A 14,608-nucleotide genomic window follows, 5' to 3' on the forward strand; every position below is an offset into this window, starting at 1 on the left:
AGGGTATGGTGGTATGAGTCAGGCAGTGTGTGTCAGATGGGGAGTTCCAGTACATTTTTCTCCTGCTTTCTATACTTTCTAAACGTCTGGGCTGCTCTGATTTACGGAGTGAGATAAAATCAGTGTGACTGATATGTGTGACAGACGCCTTGGCAGAGTTAGCCTAGCTTAGCAACAGGAGGAAGGTGTGGGCCACACAACAACAAGGACACCGTCACACACAGGGGCTGGGCTGGCAGAACAGTACAGAGCAGGGTTTTCCAAACTCTATCCTGGGGACCCCAAGGGGTGCACGTTTTGTTTTTTGCACTACACAGCTGATTCAAATAATTAATTAATTATTTGAATCAGCTGTGTAATGCTAGGGCTTAAATCAAAACGTGAACCCCTTGAGGTCCCGAGGACCGAGTTTGGGAAACGCTGGTATAGAGCTAGTCCAGCTGCATACACAACCCCTGCCCCCTCCTCATCCCCCTCAACATCAGGAGGTTACAGCCACAGAGACAGAGGGAGGCCAGATGTTGGTGAGGATGAAGCAATCCATCAAAGAGGAACCGTAGAGCTACAGCTACATGAAGCAGCGATAGAGAGGGGAGGAAATGGAAGTGTGCAGGTGATGTTTCAAGTCCATTTGGTATGATTGCAGCTGTGTCTTCCGTAGACTACAGCAGATGAACAGGAGCAGTAGGTAGCAGCAGTAGCAGTAGAAAACAGAGCAGCAGTAGGAGCAGTAGAAACGGAATGAACAGAAGATTGAGGAGAGGAGTGGCGGTAAGAGTTGCATGGCCATCTGGTTGTGTTTAGGGTTGCCGGGCGTGGGCCCTGGACTCACTCAGCTAAATGGAGTTTTTTACTGCTTCTCCACAGCAGCAGCGGCACTCACAGGCCCCGGCCCCGGCCCAGGCCCTCCGCCTGTCTCCAGCATTCAATCCCTCAGATTAGAGGGAGAGTCAGAGGCAGTCTGCCCTCCCTAACCCTCCCTCTACGGGGGTCAGCTCCAGCAGCAGGGAGCAGCCCAGTCATTGTGTCAGCAGAATGGGAGGTGACAGAGTTTTATTACATTCCCCCCTGACACTGTAACTCTCAGTATCCGCTGCTTTATTGGAAGGCTCAATAAGGAGGTATGTAGGACAATGGTATAGTCCGTTGTTATTTTAGTTTTTCTCTCTTCCTCTCACTTTACCCGCGATGTGCAGTTAACTGAACTGCAGCTGAGACAGTGCTCTACAGTTCTACGGTTGAGTTCCCAGGTTCTCACAGTGTCTATAGTTTGTTTGTCAGGCATGCTAGAACACTCCTCCTTGTATGTCACATTGGGCCAAATCGATCTGCTCATTCCCACGCTCCCATTTATTTGTTTATTTATGTAGCACGAAAAGCTTAACCACTAAGCACAGACATCATTTCAACATCTAGTTTTGATTTACATTTGGTTGAGTTGTTAACTAATGTGACTTCAGCCAGAAATCAACAATAAATGTCACCATGTCAATGTATTTAGGTTCAAAATTAGATTTATAAAAAATAAGAAATTAGTTTTCCACGTTGATTCAACGCCATCACTTTTTGGGGGTTTTAGATTTTTTTACACTTTTGATTCAAACAGTTTTTGCCCAGTGGGTAGTGACTTTGGTTTTTGGAGAACACAAATCAATCATACGTCTGGGTGACAAATGGGAGGACAGTTGGATCTGTACTTTACTGTCTAGCTAATCTCGTAACAGCCTAATTTGGTTCTGGGTGCAGATATTCAAATCTAATTAAATTGTATTAGTCACATGCTCCGAATACAACAGGTATTACAATACAACAACCTTACAGTGAAATGCTTACTCACGAGCCCCTAACCAACAACGCAGTTACATTTTTTGTTGTTGTTGTAAGAATAAGAAATAAAAGTAACAAGTGATTAAAGAGCAGCAGTAAAATAACAATAGCGAGACTATACACAGGGGGGTACCGGTACAGAGTCAATGTGCGGGGGCACCGGTTAGTCGAGGTAATATGTACATGTAGGTAGAGTTATTAAAGTGACTATGCATAGATGATAACAACAAAGAGTAGCAGCGGTGTAAAAGAGGAGGGGGGGGGGGGGGGCAATGCAAATAGTCTGGGTAGCCATTTTATTAGATGTTCAGGAGTCTTATGGCTTTGGGGTAGAAGCTGTTTAGAAGCCTCTTGGAATTAGACTTGATGTACTGGGTGATGTACTGGGCCGTACGCACTACCCTCTGTAGTGCCTTGCGGTCGGAGGCCGAGCAGTTGCCATACCAGGCAGTGATGCAACCAGTCAGGATGCTCTCGATGGTGCAGCTGTAGAACCTTTTGAAGATCTGAGGACCCATGATAAATCTTTTCAGTCTCCTGASGGGGAATAGGTTTTGTTGTGCCTTCTTCACTACCTACTGTATATCTGTGTGTTGGTGGTGATATGCTCACATTCTATGGGATCTACTGTACTTCAAGTAGTGGCCATTTAGCTGTACTTTATCTGAGTCTGTGTTCACTCTGTGGGCAGAGGCCAGCAGCACTGATGAAACAAACACTGGGAAGGCTAAGCTTGGTTTTTGGGGTTTGATGTCACACAATGCTTTGAATCGCCAACATACTGCACAGTAAAACTGACTAACTGCAGCCTCCATTTTGATTTGGGTGGAGAGGGGCGGCGCAGGGCGGCACAGTAGACGGGTACCGAGGCCCAGAAGGTGCTGGTTCTCGTGACAGACAGGTGGTGATGGAACTAATGGTGTAATGGCTGACAGCTGGAGACCAAACAGATGAAAAGAGAGTGAGAGAGGAAAAACAAAAAGGGTAAAGACAAAAAGGAAAGGAGAGAACGAAAGTTAGGGATAGAGCGTGAGGGGAAGAGGGGGAAGGGTTTATAAATGCAGGTAACCATCAATATGAATGAGCCTTTTAGGCACTAGAATAGACCATAGGGCTGTAGCAGTCAAGTATCTAACTGCTATTGATCATCTCTTTTATCATCTCAGTGTTTGATTGGTCGGTCGCCTCAAGTTCACAGGTCACTTCCTGTTTGCGCAAGTAAAGGAATGTCTCTCCTCTCGCTCTAGGCTCGCCAGGCCCTGTATTAAGGGGTCTGTGGCAAAGGCATTGATAAGTTCTGCACCTGTCCAATAGGTAAAACRGACTATTCCAGTATTTGACTCCTCGTCTCTCTCTCTCCTCAGCGTACTTCACAGACCTCTTGAACAGATCCGAGCGTTCCCTTCAAGAGTCCTTCCTGGCCACGCTGGGCTCTCTCTACTCCAAGAACGCTCCTGTGTTCCAGGACCTGTACGCTGACCTGCGTCGCTACTACCGTGGCTCCGCTGTCAACCTGGAGGAGACGCTCAACGACTTCTGGGCACGGCTGCTGGAGCGCCTGTTCAAGGCCTCCTCCCTCCTGCAGTACACCCTCACTGACGACTACCTGGAGTGTGTGGCCAAGCAAACGGAGACCCTGCGGCCCTTTGGGGACGTCCCCCGTGACCTCAAGCCCAAGGTCACCAGGGCCTTCGTGGCGGCGCGGTCATTCGTCCAGGGCTTGACTGTCAGTGGGGAGGTGGTCCGCAAAGTCTCCCAGGTACTGTTATAGTAGAAACCTGTGCTGTTTCACGTGTTGCTACCGCTGATAAATATGGCAGTGCTTTTTATTCCTGATATTACCACCTCACATCCGCCACACCGTCAACCATTAAACACCCTGCACACACATAAACGCTGTCAACCAGTTGAAATTGGGATTGTTATGTAAATCACAGAGTAAGTTCCTTGCGTAAATCTGTCACAGAAAGAAAATGCCCTGGGTGTGTAATTTTCACCCCCAGGCAGTGTGTTTAACCTTGGTTACCCTGGTGAAAACATATGCATACTGTAGATAGATAGAGCACATTAAGGGCGTGTCTCAGTAGGGGCGTGTCTCAGTAGGGGCGTGTCTCAGTAGGGGCTTGTCTCAGTAGGGGCTTGTCTAAGTAGGGGCGTGTCTCAGTAGGGGCGTGTCTCAGTAGGGGCGTGNTGTCTCAGTAGGGGCGTGTCTCAGTAGGGGCGTGTCTCAGTAGGGGCTTGTCTCAGTAGGGATGGGTAAAGGGCTGCTGTGCATTGCCCCAGCAACGGGGTGTCTGAGGGGCGGATGAAAAATGTAGCGAGGCTAGCTTAAAAACCATTTCCCATCAGGAGTGAATTACAGAGAAACCTGGCTCTCCGACCCCTGTCCCTGTTCCTTCAGCCACAGTCTACTGGCCGACTACTTGGCCAGTCTACATTTAGCCTTTATTGGATGAAAGTAAGGCATTTTAGGGACATGTCTCTATCTCTTTGGATGGTAGCAGTGGAACATGCCCAGTGCCTGTTTCATATGCCAACTTTAATGATGCTTTTATTGGTATAGAGAATCACAAAAGTACATTCTTGGAGAGAGGAAGGAGCCTTTGAGAAATGTTTAGGTTTTATGTTCATTTAAATGTAACATTAATATGAAAGTACTTTTAGCCTACAAATATCTAATGTGTAATCTGTTGTGTCTTTTAGTGGATGATGTGTATTTTTGCGTTACTTATCAAACGTGTATTTTTGCGTTACTTATCGAACATACATAAGCTATTTACACAAACACCAGAGAGGGCAATAGCCACGTACAGGAATCCTGTGGGCTCTCACTCCCTTCTTCCTAAAAATAACCACCATTTCAAACCACTCTTTATGTTGGCACAAAGAGGCCTGGCCCATTTAAATACAGACTTTATTTACAGCACGATGCCACCAGCTTTACAACTTTTAAATAGAACACAGGGAGAGGGAGATAGAAGTGGAGAGGAGGTATAGAGAGATAGATGAAAGTGAGTGTGTGAGAGAACCTGAGAGAGAGAATCTGAGAGAGAGAAAGAGAGTGAGGAAGAGAGGGAGAGAGAGAAAGAGGGAGGGAGCAAGAGAAATAGCATGTGGATGGATGGAATAATCCCTTTGAGCTATGGTTGATTACTGTCGTTACTGTCAGTGACAGTGGCTGATGTAACAGTATGGCATCATGGGTGTCTGTCCTGTCACTGATCTTAATTTAGCAGCACCATTACCTGTCCGCTCCGCTCTGTTCCACTCCACCTCCTGTTGTCACACTGTAGGAGATCTAACACTGTGGGATGTCACAATCAATCGGTGACATTCGGACGTATTAGGAAGCTGGTTGTCTGTGTACATTAAGCCCTGTTGATGGGTTCCTGTGAAGTCTGTTAATACAAGGACCGGTTGTAATGACACCGCTTTAATCTTGTTAGCTGTTCAGTCTCCTTGTGAAGTTCTTAATGGTCTCCCATTCTAGACAGCATAAGCTCGCTCTTATCCTTTTAAGGAGCTACATTTGAAGCTGCATTCTGGGAAAATGACATGGTCCTCCTCCGAATGCTTTAATAGTGCGAGATTATTCTTGGAAATGATAGGCAACTCTTGTAACAGTTAGCATCCTTTAGGAAACATCTACACCAACATATYCATTTATCTATCCCTTACCGAACCCCTCTTATGCATTAGCTGCATGGTATTGTTGCTGTTTCATGTTGCACAATGCGCACTACATAATCAATACATGATAATTATGATCATAGTACATGTTTTAACCACACATATACAGTGGTGCCCGAAATTATTGACACCCTTGATAAAGATGAGTAATAATGACTCTATAAAATAAATAATTCCGATACTGAGCTATGTGCATGCTCAAAAACAATTAGAAAGTATATTATTTTATACTAATGCAATTGCTTAGAGAAAGAGAGTTTAACAAGTAATATTTATTTTTGCAAAAAGGTAGGAGTCATTTATTTATACCCCTAAAGATTCTTGTAAATAAAGTAGTCTCATTACTCCTCACAGTTAAAAAGATGCAAAGCTCCTTGATGATGATGATGGGTGTGCCCCTCCAGGTTCCTCTGAGCCCAGAGTGTACCCGTGCTATGATGAAGCTTGTGTACTGCCCCCACTGTAGAGGCCTGGCCTCTGTCAAGCCCTGTGCCAACTACTGCAGAAACGTCATGAAGGGCTGCCTTGCCAACCAGGCCGACCTGGACACCGAGTGGCAGAACCTCATCGGTGAAGAAACACACGTGCATCACAATGCCGCAACACACAACACACACAATAAGCACACACTCTCACAGTCTTTTCCTTGATTCTCTTCCCTGTCTCTATTGTCAGACACCATGCTGCAGGTGGCGTCTAGTTTCAGTGCTGACCAGTGTGGACGTGGTAATCTACTCCCTCCCCATCCGCATCTCAGAGGCCATCCTCTACATGCAGGGAGCACAGAGGTCTTCACCAGCAAGGTCAGTTCAACCAGCACCAAACCCTGACTAAACCTTCTCACTCCCACTCATGGCCCATTCTCTTCAGTCTTAGATGCGTGTCTAAAGGTGTGGGTTTCATTGTGTGTTTGGTGGTAGGTGTTCCAGCCTGTGGGACCCCCAGGGTGGCAGAACACACAGAGCTCAGGGTCTGAGGAGAGAAAGAAGAGAGTGAACCCTGCCAGCACCGCAATGGAGTACAAACCCAGCCCCACCGTAGGGGTTCCACTGGAGATGCAGGTGTGTGTGTCATTAGAATTGCAGGACGTCTCTCTCTGTCTTTGTGTGTGTGTGTGTGTGTGGTTGTCTGTGTCTGTGTCTGTGTCTGTTTGTGTGTGCTGAGTATTCGAACTATGTCTTATCTCTCCTAGATATCTGTGTGTCCAGTAAGCTGAGGGAGATGCAGCAGTACTGGGTCCAGCTGCCAGCTGCTCTGTGCAAATAGTAAAGTGGCAGCAGGAGCAGCTGGTGACAAGTGCTGGAATGGCATGACCAAGGCCAGGTATGGAGAGCACCTGTCCAGTATTTTAGCTGTCTGGCAGCGACAGAGTTAATGACACATATATCAACAGTAATATGTGAAGTATCATCCTCTAACCATAGTATACTATTCCTCCTCACCTGTCCGAGCACATCTGTACTGTGTTGGTATGAATTGCTCAGGTAACCCTGATATGCACTTTAGAATCAGGATGACATGCTAACTATTCACACAGCAGCAGACAGTGCACAGAGACACAGCACTGCCTATTAGTCATATAACACTCTCTCTGGTTAGAGTGAATCCCCCAAGCACCTCTGTATTTCAGTCTGAAATGGCTCCCTTCCCTGACCCCTTTCAGCTATTAAACTAAATTGATTATTGAGCAGTTTACTCCTCTTTGCAGTGCCACAACTCCTCCCTTATTTGATTTATAGTGGGCTGTTGTATTCTGAAAAGTAGTGTTGTTGTACTTGTGCGTTCATGGGCGTGTTTGTGATAGTTTTTCAAGCAGCATTGGACGTGATAATACGTGTGAGTGTGCGTGAGTTTGTGTGCATAAATGTGTGTAGCTAGATTTTTATCACTCCACTTTGGCGAATCGATTTATCCCCGACTGAATATTCTGAATAATCCAGATAAAGAATTTCCTGCGCATTTTTTTCATTCAGCTGCGGTTTGTCAATTTCCAAGCCAAACCTCCGACAGGTTGTTGTGCGAGTAGAAATAGAGTGCGTGACTGTAGCGTAGAGGTGCATAGGCGACGTAGAACGAGTGGTGTTGTTCATGTACCTCTTCGAATGAACTCGATTGGTGTTATATTCTATGTTTGCGCATCAGGCGCGCATATTTTCTACTCTTTAGGTACTGATGGTTTCTATTTATGCCAAAAAAACTATGGAAAATGGGATGGCTATTCTGGTGGGTCACGATTGAATTATCTGACCAAGACAGTTGATCAGTGCAGGTAGGCGATGATGCAGGTAGTGTGATTCTGACTGAGCATTACGCTGTGCAGGTCTAGAGAGCCAGTTACATGAATGATTTATGGATGACGTACCTTGATATCATATAATTCGTATTTGTCACAGCAGCAAGCATTTGGGTGGTATTGATCATTCAGTCACCAGAATTATAGACCTTGATATTTATTGGAACTTGTTAGACTCAAGCTGATGAGCCGTATGTGCAACCTCTTCTGACATGCATTCTTCGCTTGCGAATTGTTGTATGTAGCGAGAGCTATGAAATTTAAACCTGTCGTGTTCACTTAGTGAAACTTGTGGCTGCTCATCGCTTTAGTTTACCGAGCTTTGTAATGTAGGGGAGGACCACACAAGATGGTCTTGTGTATTGATGTTGTCATTCACAATGATTTTACCTCATCTAATAGAGAAAAGGTAATAATTGTTCTGATGAGTGCATTACATATTTTATTAAAGACATGTATTGTTTGGTTTTGCAGGTATATCATCGTAATGGGTTGTTAAGTCCTATAGGGATGTTTGATATGCGGAGTGTTAGTAGACCAATACAGGAGAATGTTGCTTAGAGTGAGTGATAGATGTAGGTGAAATCTATAATAATGGAGAGTGTGTATGATTTAAACGAACGACATCAATAATATAAACTTGGATCAATATTATAGACGAACCGAGACAAGTGAAAACCGAACAAGACTTGAACAGGAAGGTCTGAACCACTGGAAGACAAAACGCTAGCAAAGATGAAGTCCTGAACCTGGGCGAAGACAACGAGGAGCAACCAGATGAACAATCACCAACAGAACCAGGAACAACAGATTGAGAAACACGGCCTACAACCATTACAGTAGGATAAAATCAGGTGTCTCACCCAACTCAGAGATTCAAATATGAATGGATACACTCCTCGCTTCTGATCATCTAGGAGAAGACACCATATTGATAGAAGACACCTGCTCTCTGAACATGAGAGAAACATCCACATTACTAAGTGAGAAACAAAAATAGAATGCCACCCAAACCAACAAACCAGCACATAGAAACACAACAACATAGCAATCACGCGCATTCCTGAAAGCTCTACAGTAAAACATGCATAAACAAAGGAAAAAAAGACTAAGGTCAAAGAAAAGGGACGTGGAATCAGTAAGAGCTCAGCGAACCCGCCAATGGATCAGCAGGTAATCCGGCCGGCAAAACCTTGAACTTGGGGAGGGTTGGGTGGGGCATCCTGCTCCCCCCAAGGTGCGGACTCCGGCGGGCGAACAGCTCTGACTAGGCGCTATATAGGAGGGGAGGGTTCGTGGGTGGGATCCCACTGTCAGGTGGCCAGCGGCCTATTGGGTACGCTGTGCCTCGCACGTCCGGCCCTCGACGCCTCTCCATAATAGTGGTAATCGTACCCTTCGCCATCAGTAGGCTTAACCCTCTGGACCCTGGCGTGTGGCAAGCCGACTCCGGACCTTGAAAGTGTGCACTCACCGCCGATAGACTGGGGGCACTGAGTCAAGGGACGTGGCGAGCATGCGCGGACGGAGGGGCCGGGCTACCGGAGAAGGAGAGAGTATTGGCCAGCCTGGCCCAGTGACCTGGAGGCGGTGGGACAGGCGTCAGCTCCGGGGTAGTGTAGGCTGAGTGACTAAGTATCGGCAATCGTCGGGCAGGGTCCTGGGTGGACAGTGCTGACGAGCGTCTGGTCACGTGGATCGATGGCTCGGACTGATGATAGACGGACTTGGAGGTCTTGCTGGCTGGTAGTCGTACCGTGCGCTCTGCTGGCGCAGTGTGCACTCGGGCTTAGACTGTACGGTCCTGTCGGCAGGCTTCGCTCGCGCCTGGGGCTGAGGCGACTCTGTAGAGCAGTCTCTGCGCTGGCTGGCCTTGGCATTGGACGTAATCTCTGGAGACGTATCTGCTCTGGTTGGATAGGTGCTCGAGAGTGAGGGCATGGCAGGCTCTTCTGAGGACTAGCACAGGAGACCGGGCTGCTCGACGTTGCTTCATGGAAGGATCAGAGGCGAGAGACGCGGGCGCGTTTGTTAGTGTCAGAGGGACTAAAGACGGAGCACAGGCGGTTGTCGTACAAGAGCTGAGGGAGCCATGGAGGCGGGCAGCACGTCAGAATGCGGCTGGGGATGGCTGGTGGCTAGACGGGCAGAGCTGAGACGGCGCTGGGCAGACGGGCAGCTCAGACGGCGCTGGGCAGACGGGCAGCTCAGACGGCGGCTGGGCCAGACGGGCAGCGGCAGGCGGCGCTGGGCAGACGGAGACACTGGCTGCTGAGGCGCACAGTAGGCCTGGTGCGTGGTGCGGAACTGGTGGTACCGGGCTAAGGACACGCACCTCAAGGCTAGTGCGGGGAGCAGCAACAGGACGTACAGGGCTCTGGAGACGCACAGGAGGCTTGGTGCGTGGTGCCGGACTGGTGGTACCGGGCTGGAACACGCACCACAGGGCGAGTGCGTGGAGGAGGAACAGGGCTCTGGAGACGCACAGGAAGCATGGTGCGTGTGTTGGCACTGGTGGTACTGGGCTGGGGCGAGGAGGTGGCACCGGATAGACCGGACCGTGAAAGCGTACTGGAGCTCTTGAGCACCGAGCCTGCCCCACTTACCTGGTTGAATTCTCCCGTAGCCAGGCCAGTGCGGGGAGGTGGAATAACCCGCACTGGGCTGTGCTGGCGAACGGGGACACCATGCGTAAGGCTGGTGCCATGTACACCGGCCCGAGGAGACTCACTGGGACCAGATGCGTTGAGCCGGCTTCATGGCACCTGGCTCGATGCCCACTCTGCCCGGCCGATACATGGAGCTGGGATGTACCGCACCAGGCTATTGCACACGTACAGGAGACACCGTGCGCTCTTCCGCATAACACGGTGTCTGCCCGTACTCTTGCTCTCCACGGTAAGCCCGGGAAGTTGGCGCAGGTCTCCTACCTGACTTCGCCACACTCCCCTTTAGCCACCCCCCCAAGAAATTTTTGGGGCTGTCTCTCGGGCTTCCTACCGCGTCGTCGTGCTGCCTCCATTCGCCGGTATCCCTCCGCACATTGCTCCATAGAATCCCAGGCGGGCTCCGGCACTCTCCCTGGGTCGACCGACACCTGTCTATCTCTTCCCAAGTTGTAACACAGTCCACATTCTGCTGCCGAGCTAGCTCCTCAAAACGCCGCCTCTCTGCTTTCGCTGCCTCCAACTCTGCTTGGGCGGCGATATTCCCCTGGTGTGCCCAGGGTCCTCTCCCGTCTAGGATTTCCCGTCCAGGAGTCTTGACATCGCTGCTGCCCGTTACCACGCTGCTTGGTCCGAGTTTGGTGGGTGATCTGTAACGGCTGTCTTCGGGTGAAAGAGGGAGGACCAAAATGCAGCGTGATGATAATCCATAATTTAATTAGGATATTTAATCGACGAACAAAACAACAAACTGACAGAAGGAACCGAAAAATGCTACAGTCCTGAACATGGGAACACAGAACAGAATGAGAACACGAACCGGAACAATCACCACAAACAAACAGTGAAAAGGCTACCTTAATATGGTTCCCAATCAGAGGACTAACAAACACCTGCCTCTGATTGAGAACCATATTAGGCCAAACAACAAACCCAACATAGAAACACAAAACATAGAATGCCCACCCAGCTCACGTCCTGACCAGCTAAACAAAGACTAAACAAAGGAAATAAGGTCAGGAACGTGACAGGTGTAGATAAATGCATGTGTACCTAGCTCCAACAGTGCAGTAATATCTGACAATAAACAATGCCATTTCTCATATAATTCATTTTACAGACTATCCCACCATGTTGAATGAAGAAATGATCTGTAGGCATTTATCAAATTGTACAGCAACGTCTTGTTTCCATCACACCTGTCGTGATATGGTATGCAGTGCTTAATTTGTAAATCGGGAACACATAGTGAGCGAGAGAGGGGGTTATCCAGTGCACTCTTGAGGTACTGGAACGCATGAGAAAAACAGTGACAAACATAACGTAGCAGCAGCGCAGCAGACCAAGTATCCTACTATCTATGGGGGTGCATGTCGCGCCCTGACCTTAGATCCTTTTATTTCTCTATTTGGTTAGGTCCGGGTGTGATTAGGGTGGGCATTCTAGTTTTTTGTTTTCTATGTTGGCCTGTTATGGTTCCCAATCAGAGGCAGCTGTCTATTGTTGTCTCTGATTGGGGATCATATTTAGGCAGCCTTTTCCCACCTGTTTGTGGGATCTTGTTTTTGTATAGTTGCCTTGAGCACTGCAATACTGCACGTTTGTTATATTCTTTGTTGTTTTGGTTATAAGTTTCACTATTAAATATAATGTGGAACTAACTCTACGCACGCTGCGCCTTGGTCCATTCATTCCAACAACGATCGTGACAGTGCAACTAACAGCGTTCTCCAATGTGCTGATTCATTCAAAGCATTTTAGACGTCACTGTAGAACACCCGCCATACGTATAGCCTATAGTATGCCCACATACTAGATTATAGCCCTGGGGCTTACACAAATCCCAAAATTTTTACAAGCTTAATTTTCAAGACATCAATGTACAGCAACATTTTTAGACGGCTGTGATAGGAGAAAACTGAGGATGGGAATAACATTGTAGTTACTCCACAATACTAACCTAAATGACAGAGTGAAAAGAAGGAAGACTGTACAGAATAAAAAATATCCCGAAATATGCATCCTGTTTGCAACAAGGCACTTAAGTAATTCTGCAAAAAATGTGGCAAAGAAACAAACTTTTTGTCCTGAATACAAAGCATTATGTTTGGGGCAAATCCAACACATCACTGAGTACCATTTTTCATGTTTTCAATCATTGTGTTGGCTGCATCATGTTATGGGCATCTGCAAGGACTATGGAGTTTTTTTTAGGATAAAACAGAATACAGCTATAAGCACAGGCAAGATCCTAGAGGAAAACCTGGTTCAGTCTGCTTTCCAACAGACACTGGGAGATGAATTCACCTTTCAGCAGGATAATAATGTAAAACACAAAGCCAAATCTACACTGTTGCTTAACCAAGGCAACATTGAATGTTCCTGAGTGGCCCGGTTACAGTTTCGACTTAAAGCGGCTTGAAAATCTATGGCAAGTCTTAAAAATGGCTGTCTAGCAATGATCAACTTGACAGAGCTTGAAGAATTTTAAAAAGAATAATGGGCAAATATTGTACAATCCAGGTCTGCAAAGCTCTTAGAGACTTACCCAAAAATACTGTAATTGTAATTGCCGCTAAAGGTGTTTCAGCAAAGTATTGACTCAGGGTTGTGGATACTTATGTAAATTAGATATTACTGTATTTAATTTTTTATAAATTTGCAAAAATGTCTAAAAACATGTTTTCACTTTGTCATTATCGGGTATTATGTGTAGATATTGTGTGTAAAAAATCAATTGAATACATTTTGAATTCAGGCTGTATCACAACAAAATGTGGAATAAGTCAAGAGGTACAGTATGAATACTTTCTGAAGACACTGTAAATCATTGATGGAAATGTGGTTAGAGATGCTGAAATATTGAAATTTGTGACAGGTCAGGACATAAAAATGCAACTCCAAGGCAATGGTCCATTAATAATGCATGTAGGGCTCAGTGTGCTGTATCGCTAGCTCAGCCGTAAGCAGAAAGTGATATGCGTAATTTACAGGTTAACAGGCATCAAGTATAGCTATTCAAGCTACAGGTAACTGCCATAATAATGGAAACACTTGAGTAAACGAGGGATACAAAGTATATTGAAAGCAGGTGCTTCTACAAAGATGTGGTTCCTGAGTTAATTAAGCAATTAACATCCCATCACGCTTCATGTATAAAAAAGCTGGGCAGGCCATTATTTTGCCTACCAAAGCTACTGTATGCCCATAGGATGACAATGCCCCATTCACATGACACGAGTGGTCACTGAATGGTTTGATGAGCATGAAAACGATGTAATTCATATGCCATTGCTGTCTCAGTCACCAGATCTCAACCCAATTTAACACTTATGGTAGATTCTGGAGCGGCGCCTGGGACAGCGTTCTCCACCACCATCAACAAAACACCAAATGATGCAATTTCTTGTGGAAGAATGTCGCATCCCTCCAATAGAGTTCCAGAGGCTTGTAGAATCTATGCCAAGATGCATTGAAGCTGTTCTGTATCATGTTGGCCCAACGCCCAATTAAGATGCTTTATGTTGGAGTTTCCTTTATTTTGTCAGCTACCTGCATATATACACTATATACTGTATGAGTGTGGGATTTCCCATCCAATACGGTGACCAAAGCAATATAGTCCAGTGGAGGAGAGGGGAGCCTAGAGGATATATACAGTAGAGAAGATGAGGAGAGACTGAGATAGATAGACACATCAAAAGGTTGACAAATCAATAACTGGTGAAATCGATAGACTAAATCCCTGAAGGAAAATGGGTTTGTCCAAAAATAAATACCCAGCGATAAAAACATAACCCACAAAATTCTACTTGCCATACATCTCCTTAATGGTCCAAAGCCACATTCAAATAAAGGCCTAGTCCCAGAGCTTTGTCATCTTAGTGCAATGTAGTACCACAGAAATGCAACCGTGTTGCCTGCTAAGTGACGTATTGATGTGTTCTGTGTCCAGGTATCTTCCTGAGGTGATGGGTGACGGCCTGGCCAGCCAGATCAATAACCCAGAGGTGGAAATCGACATCACCAAGCCAGACATGACTATCCGCCAGCAAATCATGCAGCTGAAGATCATGACCAACCGACTGAGGAACGCCCTCAACGGCAACGACGTGGACTTCCAGGATGCCAG

The 14,608-nt window shown here is 46.7% G+C and overlaps 1 protein-coding gene across 1 annotated transcript in view; it reads left to right on the top strand.

Moving 5' to 3' along the window:
• The window catches only part of LOC111975767 (glypican-1-like), a 61,269-nt gene that overhangs the window by 43,722 nt on the left and 2,939 nt on the right, over positions 1-14,608 (top strand). The window contains 9 exon segments of the mRNA XM_024004339.3: positions 3,192-3,586; positions 5,922-6,087; positions 6,193-6,229; positions 6,231-6,292; positions 6,295-6,320; positions 6,438-6,582; positions 6,710-6,777; positions 6,779-6,840; positions 14,432-14,607. Coding sequence (XP_023860107.1) covers positions 3,192-3,586; positions 5,922-6,087; positions 6,193-6,229; positions 6,231-6,292; positions 6,295-6,320; positions 6,438-6,582; positions 6,710-6,777; positions 6,779-6,840; positions 14,432-14,607 — 1,137 coding nt within the window.

Source organism: Salvelinus sp. IW2-2015, linkage group LG16, assembly GCF_002910315.2.
Source record: "Salvelinus sp. IW2-2015 linkage group LG16, ASM291031v2, whole genome shotgun sequence".
Taxonomy (NCBI): Eukaryota; Metazoa; Chordata; class Actinopteri; order Salmoniformes; family Salmonidae; genus Salvelinus; species Salvelinus sp. IW2-2015.